Source organism: Clavelina lepadiformis, chromosome 8 (assembly GCF_947623445.1).
Source record: "Clavelina lepadiformis chromosome 8, kaClaLepa1.1, whole genome shotgun sequence".
NCBI classification, from domain to species: Eukaryota; Metazoa; Chordata; class Ascidiacea; order Aplousobranchia; family Clavelinidae; genus Clavelina; species Clavelina lepadiformis.
The window spans coordinates 18,126,774-18,142,466 of record NC_135247.1 but is presented as its reverse complement, the minus strand read 5'-3'; the positions used below and the strand labels follow the sequence as shown (position 1 = coordinate 18,142,466).

The window sequence follows — 15,693 nt, the reverse complement described above, 5'->3', positions numbered from 1 at the left end:
ACTCATCCACACAAATGAGATAGACTTCAACTACCGACCAGCTCCAGTTCCGATTCTTCGATTTGTGTCTAATGGGAAGAATTCTCAGGTACGATTACCACCAGCAGGAAAGAATAAAACCTTCGCCAGAAGCTGAATCTGAATTTATCTTGGCTGGCTTGTGTTGTCTATGGTTGATGTGGACCAGCCAGTAGTGGGAATTAGATTTTGTTTTATAGTTCTCGATAATATCTTAAATAAATCTTTGTTCTCTTCAAATAACGGGTAGTTTCGATGATAAAAAGGATTGTATGGAGATCGATCAGTATTGTCGGTTGTCGGCCTGTTTGTGTAAACTGGAAGTTTACTTCGTTAGATTCGACTCGCAAGAACCTGTGTTTTCTTCTCAACCCGCACAAATCGCAGACAGCATTGCTACAACAAAAAACTCAAGTAAAACATTAATTTTAACAGAAAAACGTGAGATGTAACTTGTATAACGTCACGGTGTAAGCACTTTACAGCTAGTAAGAACACTGATGATAGTTACATGCAAGGAATGCAGCGAGACTTTGAAAGAGGCCTGCCATGTCACGTGACTGCGCTGTGGTAAATTTGACAAAATCCTTCCTAGGATATTCTAAGGTACCTGTACCGAATAAGGCCCATTGCTCATATTTCGCAAACCCGTGCAAATAAATGAAAGATTTTGTCCCTAATATAAATTCATGATGGTTTACCAGATTTCATCCTTGTCACGTGATCAACCGATTCGCTAGAGCACAACAAAAATTTGATATTTGCAGTTAAGGTGGTTTTGTTAATTTAGAAAAAAAGTAAGTGAGAATTTGGCCGGTTAAATGAACTGTTGTCAGCCGGCTGAAGTTTTCATGTAACAACCAACTTAGTATTGAAAAGGATAATGCACTTTTTTTTGCTAAAATTTTTCTGATGATAAAAATGTGACATTTTTTTCGTGGATGCCACATGCGCCTAATAAGGCCCATACAAGATGCTTGGCTAATTGATGTCCAGACTTTAAGAGTGGTTCCAGTCATCAGTTGGCAAATTGTTGCAGTTACTTTGATGCGCCTAGTGGAATCTTTTTAAATGTTTGTACAACTTAAAATGCGAAATTTCTAATAATGTTATATGTTGTCTATTACTATGTTTTGAATCAAAATACTCACAAAATTGGTGGGCCTTATTAGAAGCCTATGCTCCTAATAAGGCCCACTTTTTGGAATTTTTAATTTCTTTATAAAATTTTTTTGGGGGGTTGTCAGGTATTGTGGTTTTAATATGTTGTAGTCATATACCCTCACTAATAGAATACGATTTTTCAGTCTATTCTCATTTATGGTTCTTGAGTTATTTTCAAAAAAGTGTTAGGTGGGCCTTATTCGGTACAGGTATATATCGATTTGTGATTTGATAATAACTACATGGAGAGGTTGTTGGTGATGGTGGTTTTCTTTTACTTCAGAACTCAGCGTCTTTGACAAGGCCAAATTTAGCTTTTAACTCGAGTCAGATTTTTGAAATTATGATATAAGTTATAGTAAGCAAATTAGAATTGATAGTGTTTATGCCTATAATACGGCGTACTCTCTCTGCAACAGCAAGCGTGCTATACCGATAAGTAAATTCTCATTCTCAAAATCTTTCTGAGGAGTTTGTTTACTGCGAGAGGTTCAAAGCAACCTTGCTGACCAAATTTGGCAATAAAAGCGTAACATAAGTGACTTCGGGGAAAAGTTAAGGACTGAGAGGATGATTGATCACAATAACATCACCGGTGATTAAAATCGTGGCGGCCAGTCATGAAAGGCCAATATAGGGAGATATTGAAGAGCATTCCAGGAAATCTTTCAAGCGTTAAACTTAAAGTGTTTTTGACTTCAACTGTTTTTTACGGTTCGTTATGAAGCTCTGTCAACTTACTATGGACTCAAAAGAGGTTGGTTTATAAAAGTCGATTAATTGAGCATTCTTGACTGCACTAAACTGGAAGTTAAAACGAATCAAACGATTGCGTTTCAAGAATTTCAAATATTTTCACGTTTTGTGAAGTAAAGCGACATGTTGGAGGAAATCCAAAGCGACTCACTGTAGTTAATTACATTTTTAGAAATCAAACCTTAAAAAACAAACGTGCGTATAGGTCTGACGTTAAAGCAGTTTAAATGCCTTCATCTGAACTCGGCTTGTTATTGCCAGCAGTTTGTTTTTCACTCACACAGTGAACTGTACAAAAACTTTGCACATGGAATTGAAAGAAAGCTGATCGGTTCAAGTTTTGAGGTATTTCTTGGGTCGTATAACTAGATAACGTTTCTTGCGATTTAACAACATATTTTACTATATTTGTCTTGAGATAGAATTTGAGTTATTTGAAAAAAGATGCAACGCACAAGATCCTTGTGAAATACATTCAAGTAAAAACATTAAAAATGGTCAAATTACAACGGATTTCTTGCTTCATTTTGTTCGTGAAAACATTTTCAATTTACGCAGAAGTCAACGAAGTTTTTCGAGCTCAATAATTGACTTGTTTATCATCTTCAGAAAAAAAAGCTTAAAAGAAACTTTCTCAGAAGACAAACGTTTGTTTAACGCGGTTAACTGACGTTAGCAATTGACGTCAATCTGCCTATGGAGCCTGAGGGGCTGTCTTTGTAATCAGCTAAGTCTCCTTAACCCAGACGTCAAATCCAGAAAATGTTTTTAGCTTCAATTTTATTGAAACGATAAGAAATTCAAGATTTTGCAGCAGTGATTCATCGGAACAGTAGGATACTTCAAAACAGATTCTGCCGGTCTTGGAAGATTAGATTTTGTCATAGACTTTAACACAAGCCAACAAACAATTTGTAGCAAAATGAAATGTCAAAACAAAAAAGGCTAACAAAATACTCTCCATTAGCATTATTATCAATAGCTTTGTTGTCTCAGCATTAAGAATGTTTCTAGATTGAAACAAAACGTCTGCTCACTATGTTTGAAAATATCCTGACTATCTTATTCATTCTTCAAAGTTTTGTCAATTGAGCGTAATTTAGGAAAGTGTTTAGGCAAATAGTTATCACAACTAGTATAGAATCAGCTATAGGCATGGTGGTGATCAAATGTTATATCAAATAATACCTCGTAGCTGACTCAAATGACTGTACCATTGTGGCATGAATCCGACGGGAGCTCAGTCTTACGCAACGAAACGCGTCACTACTGGTATCCGGTTGTGTGTCTGTGAAAAGCTGAGCTCGTACAAACGAATTCTCGGTCCGTTTTGAAGCAGTTTCCTGCCTTTCCTTCAAGCACGAAAAGCGCTTGGCTTGGCAACCGAGGACCGCAAAAGAATTGCGTGACGTCAGAGCTATGCGTGCTGTTCAGATAACAAGCAACTAGTCAGATGCATTTCGATGGGAGAGTCCAAGCGATGAAAAAAGAAAAAGACTTCACGTGCGAATCACCTAACACGCTGTTAGTTGTTGTTTCTCGATTAGAGCTTGGTAGAGCGTAGAAAGGGTCCGCTGGACCTACGGGATTCTTAACGCCGGAAGGAGATGCATGCTTAGGCGGTTATACGCCAGTTAACATCCTGGTACTATATTTTAACTAAAACGGAAAAGGCTTTTAAAAAGTATTACGAAAGCACTTATGTGGATAACGGTGCACATTGTTCCGGGACAATTATATGCGGTAGTGTTTACACTGGAATGACTGGTTAAGTAAACATTTATGGTGAGAAAACAATTAACTCAGAAAGAACTTTAGTGAACAGGTAAGCCTACTACACGCGGTTCGACGTGACCCGGTTTATCTCTTGCGTTTGCTCAAGTAACGCTGGTCATTGTAAAAGTTTAGCGCAATTTTCTTTTCACAATTCACGAACTAAAATCGATTTTCGAAGTGGGCAGAGTTGAATAGCCTGAGTGTGTAATCCTACAGGCCCTAGTTAATTGATACGTTCTGTACCAATGCAAGTATTTCATCAGCACACGTGGTGTAACATGATACATGAATAGGTTCTCCATTGTATGAACAACGTGCTGTAAATTGTTCCATCGTTTGGCATAGACTGTTATGATGGAATCGCCAAAACTATTGTGTTTTGAACGCCGTATCGCATTTCGCTTCCGGTACTGAAAAACACATAAATTATTTCAGAAACTAGGTCAGGAAACATTTTATTGTAAGAGCAAAGAAGATATTTGATGGAGCTGATTAGCAATGTCAGAAACTTAGAATCCCTCAGGTTCCCAGGGTACTTCGAGGTACGCAGGAATCGCAATACGCTTGTCGATTCGGTCCGTTAGCTAGTGAGTAAATATTTTGCGTTTGAGTTTTTTGCTTGTTACTGCGTGACATGAAGCATTCTTTGACATAAGCGCTGGTGGTAGAAAATTCTAAGCGAACAATTCAGATTTTGCTATGGTCAGGTTGAATGTTTGATGTACAATTTGGCAAGTTGCTATGACCGTTTGAATTGAACACGCTAGTAACTTATTATGGAGTTATAAATATCGATTGTTTTTTAGTCAAGAATGCTCAACTAGCGTTGCTTTCAGCACTTAAAACCATTGAACCATGGAATCACGCCAAGGACATTTTTTTTCTTTTTATTTGAATTTTTTACTGCGGAAAACGTGGACAGCCTACTTCGTAAAAAATGAAGACTTCTGTGTATAGCTCTGTATGTGTAGCTCAGGTTTGAAAAGGTATAATTAAAACGACAGCGTTGTGTTAAACGATTAATCGGGTGAACAAGTTTTCTAATTTGCTTTGGGCGTTGTTTCACTGTAAACACGCGTCGTAGCACGTAACGGAAATATGCGATCCACGCTGCTATTTGCCAGACTTGTGGTAAATGCTTTGCTGAAATCGGTTAGTGAAAATATTTCATTTCCGTCTAGGTTGCAGCATATGAAGCGTTGCGAAAATCCAGGTGCAACTAGGTGTTTATCTTGTACAGTTTTGTTTATTTTGCTCCAGCAGATTCTAATTTTAAAACCGGAAAATGTTTGCGACAATTATCAATTCCCATCATTGTGACGTCATAAAGATATTCTTAAATGTATTGGCGTTTGTGTATATTTTTAGATGACCTTCAACAACGTACTAATAGCTTAGCGTAAAAATAATTAAACTTATGTTTGATAAAACTAATTTAGCAACCTTGCCGGATGCGGCCAACTGTGACGTGGGCATGACGTCAACTCAGCAAAACAGAAGCCACTTTTTGCCAAACAATCCAACCATGCAGGCAGCAATGGTGAGCGTACTTGAGTATTACCAACTTCATAGATTGGGCGCCGCAAGCGCAGCAGAAAATCAGAACAGACCACCTACCATTGCTGTGCGTAACGAGGGCAAGTTTGTAAACACCGCCGCCAATGACGTTCCCAGGGCTGCTGAAAAAAGCAATCAATTAGATGCTGATTTGATGGCGTCGAATGTTTTCTCGCAGACGCTTCCTGCAAACAGTGACGTCAATGCGTTTGTTGACGCATCCAAAAATGCTTCACCAACTGCGCAGAATTTGTTTCTCCCTTCAGTATTTCCAACCTTGCCGTATTTATTCTCTCAATCGCTACGTGACGTAAACAAAATAACGACAAACAATAACGTGACGTGTCCGAGGCGCTCGTTCAACACTAATGGTGCTTCCGATAACATTTATTTGCCAACTGGAGTCCTAACGCCACCTGACTTCTTTCCGGCGCCACTCCCCCCGACAGCTGTTAATAGCAAGAGAAAAAAGAAAAGCCCAACGGTAAAAGCAAGCAAACAGAAAAGGGGAAAACACGTGACCAAGACCAAACCGCGACAAACTTCTAAATGTAAACAAGCCACAGCCAGCAACGCTAAATACCCTGTCAACCCATCAAGCAACGAGGCAGATCACGCCTTGGATCTCAGGCTTCCGAAAAGGTCATCACATAACCATGACGTCACGGGCCGTGCCGCCAGCTCGCCAAACTACAAACCGTCCACGCCGATCACCGCCAGGTGTCAGCAGGTGCAACCTATGAAAACATCAACCCAAGCAATGCCGGCACAAATTTTACCCCAATCCCAGGGTAACAATGGACTGAAAAAGCTGCAACCCACCGGGAACGTTCATCAGTTGATTCGACCAATTACCCCAAAATCTACAGATACATCCCATAAAGCCCCAAGTCCATCGTCGTCTTTCTCAAACGGACCAAGTTCAAGTTTACCATTTCCAACTTATCCAATCTCAACAAATGACGTCACTCTTTTCTCTAAGCAGATTCCAATGACGTCAGCAGAAGCACTACCGATGAAGTTACCGAACCGTCCGATAACCGATCACGTAGTACAGAGTACGAATTGTTTCAAGAATGTTCAATATTCTGCAGACACGGTCTCCAATTCTTCACCCTCTGTTAGGCGAGATGGTCGTTATACGGAAAACACCTCACACACCGCTCCACCTGTTGGGAAAGTTCTCGTTCAACCCCGGAGCTCAGTGCCAGTAAAAGTTAATAAAAGCGTAGGCACGTCATCAACCTCAGCTTCGGGAGCCAGTGCTGCTGTTTCATTTAAAATGCAGCCAGTCAGCCAGGTATCTAAATCAACTCATAAGAATTCAACAACGGAGCCCTACACTGTGATTGTGAATGTTCCAAATAAAGCAAACACAGTGTCCATCACCGTGCCCGCAAATTTGCCGAAAAAAATTCTGGATTCGCCTCGCTGCACGGCTCAATCGCCAACGCATCATGATGACGTCATTACCACGTCATCATATTCGAAATGTCCTGTTGAGAACGAAGAGATAGAGAGCGACGATTGTGACGTTCCGGTGATCGTTAATTATTACTCCCTCGTCAAACAGAAGACACCGGTGGTGATAAAGACCGAATCCAACCGTGACACGTCCAGCACTCCTCTGGTCTGCTCTGTTAATGACGCTAAAAATCGTGGTTCAAAATCCGGGAAATCTTTTGACTCTACAGCAGTGATTCGTCCAGCTTCTGTTAAACAGGAATCGGTTTCTGACAGTTTTCGCGACTTTTTGAAAAACACAATTTTGCCAGAAACCAATTTAAGTTCCATCGAAGAGCGAGACCAGCCCTCGGCATCAAAATTCAACCAATGTAACCCTGTCACCGTAAAGCAAGAGCCGCAATCACCAAGTCCTAAAATTCAGAGAAACTGTATCTCGTCAGCTGGTTCCGCCGCAAAACCGCATCGGACTCCGATCAAGAATATTTTTGAAATCTTTGAGAGTTTACAGACTGATGAGGATCCTTCGACAGAAACATGCGTTGAATTGAAAAAGGAACCTCTGTACTCGGATGAAAATGTGCTACCGCGGTTGGAAAATTCTTCTAATACAATTTCGTCCCTTGCGTCACAACTATCTTCTGCAAATAAGCGACGTGGTGCTGGCATAACTCAATTTCGAAAACGAGCAAGAATTTCCATATCAAGAAACTACAAACGCCCTAAAATAGAACTTATTTACAAACGTTCTCTCTCCAGGGTTTCTGTGGTCCCAAAGGAAATCAAGGCGAATGATGTCATTGGTTATTCTCCATTTGGGGGTATTCCCACCGTGACAATCCCTTCGCAAAAAGTTTTTGTTCGAACGAACGAAATTGCAATTTTAAAAAAGATTTTGGCGACAAAGTGCCGTGTTTCCGTCGACGACTTAAATTTAATTCCGGTATAATTTTAATCAGTTCCTTTCGCGCTTTTATTTTTTTACTTCCCAAATTTCTACAATTTGCTTTTTTTGCAATAAAAGTTTTTCCGTTTTAGGAGGTAAGTGCTTTAATAATTTTTATTGTCCTGTATGTAAGCTCATAATATGCATATGGCAACCATCCAAAGAAATATTCATCGAGCAAATTTGGTACTTGCTTGTTGGAGTCAACTAACGCCGGAGAGGAAACCAACGTGTTCAATACGGAGTGGAAAGAGACTCGACAGTTATTTTTGTTTGGCCAAAGCGTGTGAAAAAATAGTCATGCAGTTTATTCCTGGGCTACTTTTAGGAAAACGTTTTGTTGGCCAATAAAGGCGCCGAAATTAGTTAAAATGTCGCTCTCCTGAAAAAGTAACTATGGACATCAACATAGATATCTTAAAACACTTCGAAATATTTCAGTCTCTATCAAAAACGAAGTACAATAGTACTCGCATATAACGGACAAGTCGGACCAGCGATAAACATCCGTTAAATACGAATTTGACCCTCGGCACACCACGCAGGCTCGCTAGGTCCCTATGTATTACGTCACACACTCCAAAGTTAATTACAAGACATTTTCCAGTCAGAAACAACACACTGTGCTGTAAATTCTCTGTGCGCTATTTCGCAGTGAAGATTTAACTTTTGGTATATTTGTTAATACAGTACACCTAATACAAGTGAAAGATCGAATCAAGCGTGAGGTGGGGGTCTCTGTTTGTAATTTTGTAATATGGAGAATTCAGACACTGCCCAAATTATGGATATTATGATATTGTTATCTGACTCTTAAGAATGGTTAGAAGGTTGCGAATTCTGTCTAGGAACTCCTAAACTTCAGTTGAATAGTTTATACAATTTTAAACACGGAGATTCTGATTAATATTGATTTTAATATCCTTCATTATTGCTACAAACAACACTAAGGTTTACGACAAAATTACGGGTTATACAATAAGGATTTTAAGAATCCATTGGCAGGCACGCACAACACTCTGCGTTCATTAATACTTCAGGAAAACGTTCACAAGGTTATTACAGTTACCTCTTAGCTATAAGTAACAATTCTAGTTTTCTCTAGTTTTCTCTCTTTTTCAATCACGCTATAATACGCTATACTTATACGCTTACGAAGATAATAAAGAAATAAAAATACACTGAAATAGATAATAAGGAAAGAGGATTTCAACTTGAAGAGAATGCGTTTTTCATTACGGAAATGATTCGGACTTTTTAACGTGACGTATTACAAGTCAGGTGATGGATACAGGAAACAATATGTCAATCAATCAACGTCTATTTTATCATAACACTGCTGTTAATGCGAGGTCAATCGTACAGATACGTCAATCAATATCGTACACGTTTACTAATAAGCTGTCAATCACACAGAAGTCATCAGAATGCAATAAGTTCAAAAGTGCAAGCGAAGGTAAGCTCGCGGAATCAACTGTCAATCAACTACATTTCGGTAAATCTGTAATTTTACCGTGAACTGTGATTGACTTTATGGCAAATATGACGTTATGTAATAGCGTGGTAACGTCACAAATATGATTATAACAACACAACTTGGAAGACATTGGAAACAGTGTCTTCCAGAGGAATAACACACACTTTCTTCTGTGACAATAGCCATTGTACTGTCAACAATCGATTTCTTTGCAGTGATGAATAGATCCGTTATAGGCCCATACGAGATATTTTACATTGTTTTTTGTCGATAAGGGCTGGAAAATGTATCCGTTATATATATGGTAACGGATCTGTTATAAGCGAGTCTAAATGCACTAAAAGAATAGAAATCCTATCCGGACTAGAGTTTTCATCTGATGTAGGCCTACATGGTTATCCGATATATGCGAGTTCTACTGTAACAAACAACGGACATAGCGTTAAAGCACAAAACATGTGCTTTTTGCAACCATTCTATTGTGTTAATTTTAGTAGACCTACATTAATTATATGACATATACCATAAAGTCATATTATAGAGTAGTCTAGCACTGGTTATATATAGAGTGTCTATGGTTTTGCCCGCAGTTTGCCTATCTTTGTCATAGACATTGAATCCGTCGCCACGTGCCACTGGTGAAACTAAAAGAAATTTTTAGGCCATTACTTCTGACAAAGTTTCTTTGCCTTTTCTAATCAGTAAATATAATAAACACCAACTAAACTTAACTTAAACCTACAGAAAAGCTGAAACGGAAAACAGCATTCTCGTTATTACGTGCACACGAGATAACCGAGATGCCTGTAGAATACAATTCTAAATCATCAAAAGGGAACAAAAGTTTTTTTAAATCTTCTTTCTTAAGAAATGATTAAATAAGCTGACTCCGAAAATGTAAAAGAAATTTCTCTATCCTTTTTGTTATCGAGTTATTGGTAAAACCGCTTTCAAAATACTGTATGGGAGCGGATGTGACGTCACCGGGGTTGTTGGTGTGTTTAAACGCATTTCAGATCGATTAAAAATTGCTTTGAAAGACTCATTTCGGCGGATATATTGGTTGTGTTGGACAGTTATAAGAAGAGTTTTTAATGAAACAAGTTAATCTGTATGTGCATTGTGTGGCCTTAACTTCAGTTACTCAAAGCAGCGTGGTCCAACTACAGGCCCGCGGGCTGCATGCGGCCCGCGAGCTTTCACAGTATTGATTTAATTCATTTCAATTAGAACAAGTACAGCATTTGGATAAAAAGTGTCAAAAATTTAATTCAAAGTTGTAGACAGCAGGGCCTATACTGTTTCAACCTATCAGGTCTCGTCAGTACAACTGGGCTTCTTAAAGGCTGATATGTACCTGGTGTTCCAGACGTTTTTGTTTCCTTTTAAATATTCCACAGTTTTCATGTTATGTATCTTTTAAATTGGAACCCTAATACTGGGTATTGCGCAACAGTCAGAAATTTGGCATAATCCAATAATTGTGACAACATCATTGCATCGCATCATCCATTTGTTTGTTACGTCATAATAGTGGGCATTATAGATGTGAATGAACAAAGTGGCCCGCAAGTTGTCACGTTTTTGTAAAGTGGCCCGTAAGTCAAAGTAGTTAGACCACGCTGACTCAAAGCATGTAGTCGTCGGAAATTATGTACAGTTTTATTGGGCTCAGTTGACTTTCGGCTTTTCAATAATGACCATAAATGTAAACTTTTACATCCTACCAAATGTAATAAAGATTGTTTAATCAAGACAACAGTTTCCTGAGTGATTAAAAATAAAGTTGACTTGATTTTCAAATAGCACGCCCGAAAGTGAACAGAAGCTAGCGACTAGCTAAAACTGTAGGCAGGTGAAATGAAACTTACGGACGGTAAAGCGCAGGAAAGAAAAAAATTGACATCGAAATCGCATTGACAGAAAAAATCTAAAACGATGGAAGGTTATAATTTTGAAAACATGCGTAAAATGGTGCTGATTTATAAGAAAAAGTTGTAAACAGAGAACACAATTATGACGTATACATATGCGTGACGAAATTAGTTAGTCGTTAGACTAAAAGAGATTTGAACTGGCATATCTGGACGTCAGACCCAGCATCACTTGATATCAAACGATAGACAGATGTCTTTGTCATTTCACCGCCTTAGATATGCAGTAAACGGTTGTTCTTTGAAACTGGTTAAATTTTGACTCCGATTGAAAAATGTCTACGTCAACCTGAAAGAATTTTTAACAAAAAGACAAAATTTCAAGTTGTAAAAAACGTTGCCACGACAATGACGAGATCTAATTCGTGAAACTGGAAAGCACGAAAACGAAAGTGTTCATACCTCTTCTATGAGTTCACATTTCCCTTCATCTTGTAGTCTTTCAATGACATCTTGGAGGTCCTGCTTCGAATTTGACTCCACATCGGTGAATGCAAGATGAGCGCCGTTCAACAGCATAATTCCTCCTGGTCTCAGCACTCTTAAAAATTCCTGGAATTCAAAAATTTTGCATCTAAACATGAACCTGCAGCGTATTTTATAGCCTACAACTCTGTTGTATTTTTCAACCCATACAGGAATGAAACGTCACTGCGCAACAATAGGGTATTATGCTCACACAAACAGATTCAGGTTCAACATTTCCTGGTGTAAAGGTGTGATTGGCACCGTTTATCACCACGTCATAGCAATTGTCTCCAAAGGGAATAGGATTGTCTGGCGTGATCAAATGAGTAGTTATTTTTCTGTTGAAACAGAAACGTTTAACTCATAGTAATTATTAAGTAACAAACCTGTGCACAACTTAGCAAATTTACTTAAAATTAAGCCTTGTTTCTATTAGCAAGTCTACCTGTATAGATTCTTTTTCTCAGCTACCTTTATCATCTCAACAGACCCATCGACACCGTCTATGATTCCTGTGAAACCTTTATCTCTCAACGATTTGGCTGTATATCCTGTGCCTACAGTGTAGGGAAATGTTGCTTTTAAGTAGTGCAATGAATGCACCTTCCAGAGTAAAAACAAGCGATATCTAGGGGCTTTCGGATAGTAATTGTGCATACGTTTATATCAAATCTTAGAAGTATATTCTACGCTTTTAAGTTACAGTTATTATATAATTTAATTTCTTACATGAAGGAAAATCCAACACTGTGCATTGCTCCATATTATTTTTGATGTTAGCTGGTAAATGTTTCAAGCAAAGTTTTGCCACAAAGCTGGGCAGTTGGTTCCCAACGGCGACGTTCATTGCGTCATAGCCTTCTGCGTACTGATTGTAAACTTTGCGATTGCTTTCCAAGCATGGCGACAATTTTCTCACCATGTTGCTGATGCGTTTCTCTTCGCCAGGTGACAACATGATCCTTTTAAATCAAACAGAAACTAGGTATGTTACGCTCGTCGCGGCAAACAGACGTCACTGGCGAAACCAACGCAAACGCAAGCAGTGTAGGCTATATGATCATAAATGATCATTAGCAAAAAGAGTTAGAAACAAGCTTTTTAAATTCTCGTTTTCTGAGCAAATATTTTGCACTAAACACTAATAATAACTGTAAACAACATCAACTTGCTGATGTTTGATTTGAGGCAAGCTTTAAGGGTCCAGGGCTAAGTCATTACTTAACCTATGTAAGTTATATTGTTATCTACTTGACAAAATGGACATTGTTTTTACTAGAATGTTGTTAAACACCTAAACCTTAAGAGCAATACATTGGCGCCTTTTCATGTAAAGGTGTTTTTAGACAACATATACAAAATCTAAACTCAAAACTTACTGGTGAAAAGGTTTACACTAAACTGTCAAGCACCCGATTAAGCTCAAACCCTTCGTTTTCAAACTGCACGATTCAATTAAGAGACTGACTTAGCAACTGGTCAGAAAAAATGCAAAAAATTGTTTTCTCACAACGATAGAAATCGTTTGCCTGTAGGGCAGGAAATACGCTATGACGTCATCTCTTTTCTCTAATCTTTGTATAGTTCGGTCAATTCAATCCAAAGTCTATATTCAACTTACAGACGTTTTTTGGGTCGTGCTGGATTTTTGATCGTTTTTGATTGAATCGACCCGGAGCTTTGTATAATCAACATTTAACCTTCTTTGTATCGTTGTTGCGAGACGTGACGTGGCTTAAATTATACCACGATGTACTGAAAGAATTTGTGCTAATACGGGTGGCATACATTTTGTGGCATTTTTCAAAGTGCCGTTGCGAAAACGTTCAACAGGTCGGTGAAGTAACGTGCGAATGAAGATAACTTGTCCACAAACGTTTGGAGTTAGATTTTCTTGAAACAATGTATGCTGACACCTTTGAACTTGTGATGCTTCGTGTCCGACTTGAATATATTTGGATGCATCTAAGTATCAAACAAGCCGTTATTTTTAATACCTACTGTATATACTAAAAGAAATTACAAATTTTTGGTAAACATGATCTAATAATCGTTTCGTTTATTTTTCGTTATTGTCTGTTTGGGATCGAAAAATGAAATGCTAACCATCAAATCCTGATAAAATAACAACTCCACCAGCAAACAACGAGCCGGATAAAACAACAAAGCCCAAGGTTTAGTGAATTTACCTCGTCCAAAATGCACTCGCCCTTGCCTTCTTTGCTCATATCTTGCAGAATTCTTCTCACGCTCCCTGAAGCCTGCCCATCCGGATCGGTCGTCGTAAGGTGGGATACATTGAACAACAAGATACCACCCGGTTTCAACAAGTCAAGAAAATCCTTCAATTACGTAAACCAAATTGATATAAAATTTCCTTTGTCTACAAACCAGGCTAAGTTTAATCAGCTATACATTCTAGGGATTTCATGAAGACATGTTTATCCGAATCGAAGAAGACCTTTGAAAATCGGTCATCATCTTTATAAAAACATAAAATTACTGTATAAGTTAGTCCTGTTTATAACCAGCACCCTGAGTTATCCGTTATTGTTTTTCTGACTTCGGTCATAAAAAGCAGAAATGGTACAATGAAGTTACCACAGTTTAAAATGGCAAGAAATCAACAACCCAAAGTACTGAAAACGTTGTTAAAACTATCAAGGGTACTCACGTGTAAGCATTCATGCGGAACATGACCTGGATTCATTGCCGACCCTATAACCACCACGTCGTAAGTTTTGCCAGCAAAGGGCAGCGGATGATTTGGCAAAGCTAAATGCTGAACTATTGTCCTGAAACAATAGTTGTTACCTTAATTTTTTGTTCCGTAAACAAAATCTGTTAACCGTAGTTCATCCAATATTTTCTTAAACAAGATCTACAAAGGTACGGTTAGGGTCGGTTGCGTATTACTGCATCGCAACATGGTGTTATGAAATGAAACCTGTGTATCTGTTTGGTTGCAGCGACTTTTACCATCTCTGAAGAGCCGTCGAAACCGTCGATGGCTCCTGTAAATCCAGCCTTTTTCAGCGCTTCTGCTGTTATACCTGTGCCTGATAGAAAAAATATCAACGTTCATATGAACAATTTCGGAATTACAGGTTATCATACAGTTAACACATAGTCATAAAGAATGCATACTATAAATATCTCAAGACTTCATTAATGTAAAGTTGATTGCCGCACCAGCTGCAACATCTAAAGCGGTGCAGGACTTGACCGTTGTGCCTTTAGGTAACGATAAGTTCTTCATACAGTAGTCAGCTATGCGTCGGGGTACGTCAAATCCAAAGACCTCGGCCAGATCATCATATTCCCTAGCACACTTGTCATATATTAGCACGTTGTGTTCAGCGCATAACGAAAGCTGGCTGACGATGTTTGAAATGCGAGTTTCCTTTTCGTTTTGAGACATTTTATTAATTGCTAATCTTTTTTTTACTTGATTCTGCTGCTTTACTTAATCTACTTAGCCTATAGGCCTACTACCACTTTTACACTATGCTATAATATAATTGCACAATTTCAAGCTTTAAGAAGTGATCGTCGTACGAATAAAAACTTTCATCTGCAAACTTTTGTTAAAGTTTGTTGTTTGTAATAATTTGTAGCCTTCGTTCTTTCCAGGAGAACTTCAAGCATTTCTTTTTTACTACAACCAGTGAGCAGATCAGCCCTAAAATGAACCAAAATTCATGACAGTCTACTCGGGTTTAGTGTCGCTTTATAAACCTTTTTCTGTTACAGTGTTACTTTTCATTGCTGTGCCAGTTAAACACATTAAGCTCATAAAGCGGTGTTCAAACAAGAACCTCCATTCCTTTGTTTGTTTCTAACCTGTTTTTACGAGTAATGCCGATTTTACTTCTTTGTAATAAAAGAATAAAATTTATTTCTAACTCCACTTCTTGTGCTTAATAGACTCAGCTAAACTTAGCAGACGACCGTTGAGATAACAAAAGTTTAGTTTGTTTTGGGATAAAAGATGGCACTATTAGACAGTGTTACAGCTGTCAGTAAATAGTAGGGATGTGCCGCGAAGAAGATTATTCGAGTTCGAGCGAACCCAAATATCATTAAGGTCGACACGAACGAATCCCGAATCTATTCGTATTAGAACCAAACAA

The 15,693-nt window shown here is 38.4% G+C and overlaps 2 protein-coding genes across 3 annotated transcripts; both read right to left on the bottom strand.

Annotated features, from left to right (window-relative positions):
• Positions 1-10,806: 10,806 nt before the first annotated feature.
• On the bottom strand, positions 10,807-12,841 carry LOC143469693 (malonyl-[acyl-carrier protein] O-methyltransferase 1-like). Its single transcript, XM_076967477.1, has 5 exons — positions 12,290-12,841; positions 12,006-12,117; positions 11,772-11,898; positions 11,495-11,644; positions 10,807-11,381 (listed from the first exon to the last, which is right to left on the bottom strand). Exons 1-5 carry the CDS (start codon positions 12,516-12,518, stop codon positions 11,295-11,297), a joined length of 705 nt encoding a protein of 234 aa, XP_076823592.1. The 5' UTR covers positions 12,519-12,841; the 3' UTR covers positions 10,807-11,294.
• Positions 12,842-13,142: 301 nt separating this feature from the next.
• On the bottom strand, positions 13,143-15,251 carry LOC143469694 (demethylmenaquinone methyltransferase-like). Of its 2 annotated transcripts, none has more exons than XM_076967479.1 (5): positions 14,753-15,251; positions 14,508-14,619; positions 14,235-14,355; positions 13,667-13,902; positions 13,143-13,525 (listed from the first exon to the last, which is right to left on the bottom strand). In XM_076967479.1, the coding sequence occupies exons 1-4, from the start codon at positions 14,979-14,981 to the stop codon at positions 13,669-13,671; spliced, it is 696 nt and encodes a 231-aa protein (XP_076823594.1). In that variant the 5' UTR covers positions 14,982-15,251; the 3' UTR covers positions 13,143-13,525; positions 13,667-13,668. The 2 variants fall into 2 exon arrangements, with proteins under 2 accessions (XP_076823594.1, XP_076823593.1); XM_076967478.1 differs by having other exon boundaries at positions 13,750-13,902; positions 14,753-15,249.
• Between the last annotated feature and the right edge of the window lie 442 nt (positions 15,252-15,693).